The following is a 1,998-nucleotide window of genomic DNA, read 5'->3' as shown; positions in this document are numbered from 1 at the left end:
GGCGCCGAGGCGGCGGAGCACGAAGCGGGGAACTCTGGGGCGTTCGCGCTTCCCGCTCTCTCCCTTCTTCTCAGCGCTGAACCTCCATCATCCACTCTCGCTAGGCTATGGCTCCGGTTCGTCCCCTCACTTGCTTGCTTCCTCGCTCGCTGAGTCGGCTCCTTCGCATCGCAGCCTAGGGCTCGAAGCTCGCGGCGGGTGTGGTGGTGGTGAGTCCGCACTCCCTTCTCTTCCCGCGTCCTACAGTTATCCCCTACCCCGCTGCGTGCAGGCTACGAGAGCAAGGGGTTTCCTGGGCTCGAAATCTGCTGTCGACCTCAGCACCGCCCTTCGCGGCTTGCGGGAGGTGAGGGAATTCGCTGCACGTACCGTGATCAGGAGCGAGGAGCAGCTTCTCTCGCTTCTCACACTCGCTGCTGCTGGGCCATGACTTGCTCAAGTCTGTTAATGGCTCGCAGTGTCTCGGAACAAATCCTGATGGGGTAGGCGGACTCGAGCGACGACAAACTTCGCTCCTCCCTCCGCATTGCTCAACGCGATCGCTACTCCCGCCCTCGACAGCGAACGTCATCTGCACTCTCGGATTGGCGCAGTCCGTGGCTTCCGAGCGGGGAGACGAGGCGTGATGGCTGCATTGCGACCAGACGAGCTGGTCTCACGTGTGAGGGAGGGCAATGCTCGCTTTTCCAGTCGTAACCGCTTCCGGCGTGCGTGACGAGCGCCTTGGTACTGTACTCGCTGCATCGTCTGAACGGCGCGTTCCACGCTCTTCAACCTCTTCGCTTCCGACTTCTCCGACATCTCGCCTCGTCCGACCGGTGCGACCTAATCTGATCTGAGCTCGTCTTGGCGTGCATGCACCGGGGACCACGCACTTCGTCCTCGTCGATTTCGAGGGTGGCTTCCAAGCGTTCCTCCTCGTCCTACGTCGCACCAGCTACCGCCTACAAAGGCGCGCTCGCCTCCCTCGCTCCTCCTTCTGCCTCCATCACTCGCCTCCACCACAGCCTCGACGACCTCCTCCAGCCACAACACTCCCGACATGTTCACCACCAAGACCATCCTCGCCATCGCGGCTCTCGCAACGGCCTCCTTCGCCGCTCCCAGCGTCGTCATTGAAGACAAGGGCCTCAAGGGCGGTACGTCTTCCTCCCTCTCTCCTTCGAAACCTTACGCATTGACACTGGCCGCACGCAGGATACGGCGGCTTCGGCGGCAAGAACGCTGTCGCTCACGGCAGCGCGGCAGAGCAGAGTGCGTTCCGCTCGCCTCCCGTCTTCCCTCTTTCGCTCGCTGACTCTCTCCTTCGCTCGCTCGGTCTCCGCAGACCACGCCAACGAGTGGGCCGACGCCGACCACTACAACAACGGCGCCAACTACGCCAAAGGTGCGTCCCGCATTCCGTTTCTCTACGCCCTCGCTAAGTCCGCTCGCACGCAGCCGACCACGCCGGCGCCGCGCAGAACTTTGGCCACAACAAGGAGTACAACCACGTTGACGGTGCCTACGACCGCGCAAAGGGCAATGCGGAGGAGTACAACGCCGCGAAGGCGTACGGCGGCAAGGCGGGTCACGCCAACGCTGAGACCGCCGGCGCCGAGGCGGCGGAGCACGAAGCGAAGAACTCTGGTGCGTTCGCGCTTCCCACTCTCTCCCTTCTGTTCTTGCGCTGACGTCCTCTCGTCCGCTCTCGCCAGGCTACGGCTCCGGTTCGTCCCCTCCTCACTCGTCCGCTTCCTCAGTTCGCTGACTCCGCTCCGTCGCATCGCAGCTTACGGCTCGAAGCTCGGCGGCTACGGCGGCGGCTACGGCGGCGGATACGGCGGCGGATACGGCGGTGAGTTGAACCATCTTCTTGCCCTCACTCTCGCTCGAGGCTGACCTCTTCCTCTCCCTTGCGCAGGCTACGGTGCCAAGGGTCTCGGCGGATACGGCGGAGGCTACGGCGGTGCGTCCTCGCTTTCACTCCCTTCTTCCTCGTTCGCAGCTGACCTCGCC

General features: G+C 63.7%; 2 protein-coding genes across 2 annotated transcripts in view; both read left to right on the top strand.

Annotated features, from left to right (window-relative positions):
• RHTO_01270 (uncharacterized protein) overlaps positions 1-626 on the top strand; it is a gene marked incomplete at both ends in the record, with an annotated part of 2,987 nt that extends 2,361 nt beyond the window's left edge. The window contains 3 exons of the mRNA XM_016414953.1: positions 75-116; positions 272-346; positions 562-626. Of these exons, the coding sequence (XP_016273174.1) occupies positions 75-116; positions 272-346; positions 562-626 (182 nt within the window). The remainder of the gene's footprint in view (positions 1-74; positions 117-271; positions 347-561) is intronic.
• A 416-nt stretch (positions 627-1,042) lies between these two features.
• Positions 1,043-1,998, top strand: part of RHTO_01269 (uncharacterized protein) — a gene marked incomplete at both ends in the record, with an annotated part of 1,235 nt that continues 279 nt past the window's right edge. Inside the window, 7 exons of the mRNA XM_016414952.1 lie at positions 1,043-1,139; positions 1,198-1,254; positions 1,328-1,387; positions 1,441-1,629; positions 1,698-1,709; positions 1,772-1,837; positions 1,904-1,948. Coding sequence (XP_016273173.1) covers positions 1,043-1,139; positions 1,198-1,254; positions 1,328-1,387; positions 1,441-1,629; positions 1,698-1,709; positions 1,772-1,837; positions 1,904-1,948 — 526 coding nt within the window. The remainder of the gene's footprint in view (positions 1,140-1,197; positions 1,255-1,327; positions 1,388-1,440; positions 1,630-1,697; positions 1,710-1,771; positions 1,838-1,903; positions 1,949-1,998) is intronic.

Source organism: Rhodotorula toruloides, assembly GCF_000320785.1.
Source record: "Rhodotorula toruloides NP11 unplaced genomic scaffold Scaffold12, whole genome shotgun sequence".
Taxonomy (NCBI): domain Eukaryota; kingdom Fungi; phylum Basidiomycota; class Microbotryomycetes; order Sporidiobolales; family Sporidiobolaceae; genus Rhodotorula; species Rhodotorula toruloides.
This window is presented reverse-complemented; position numbering and strand designations above follow the sequence as displayed.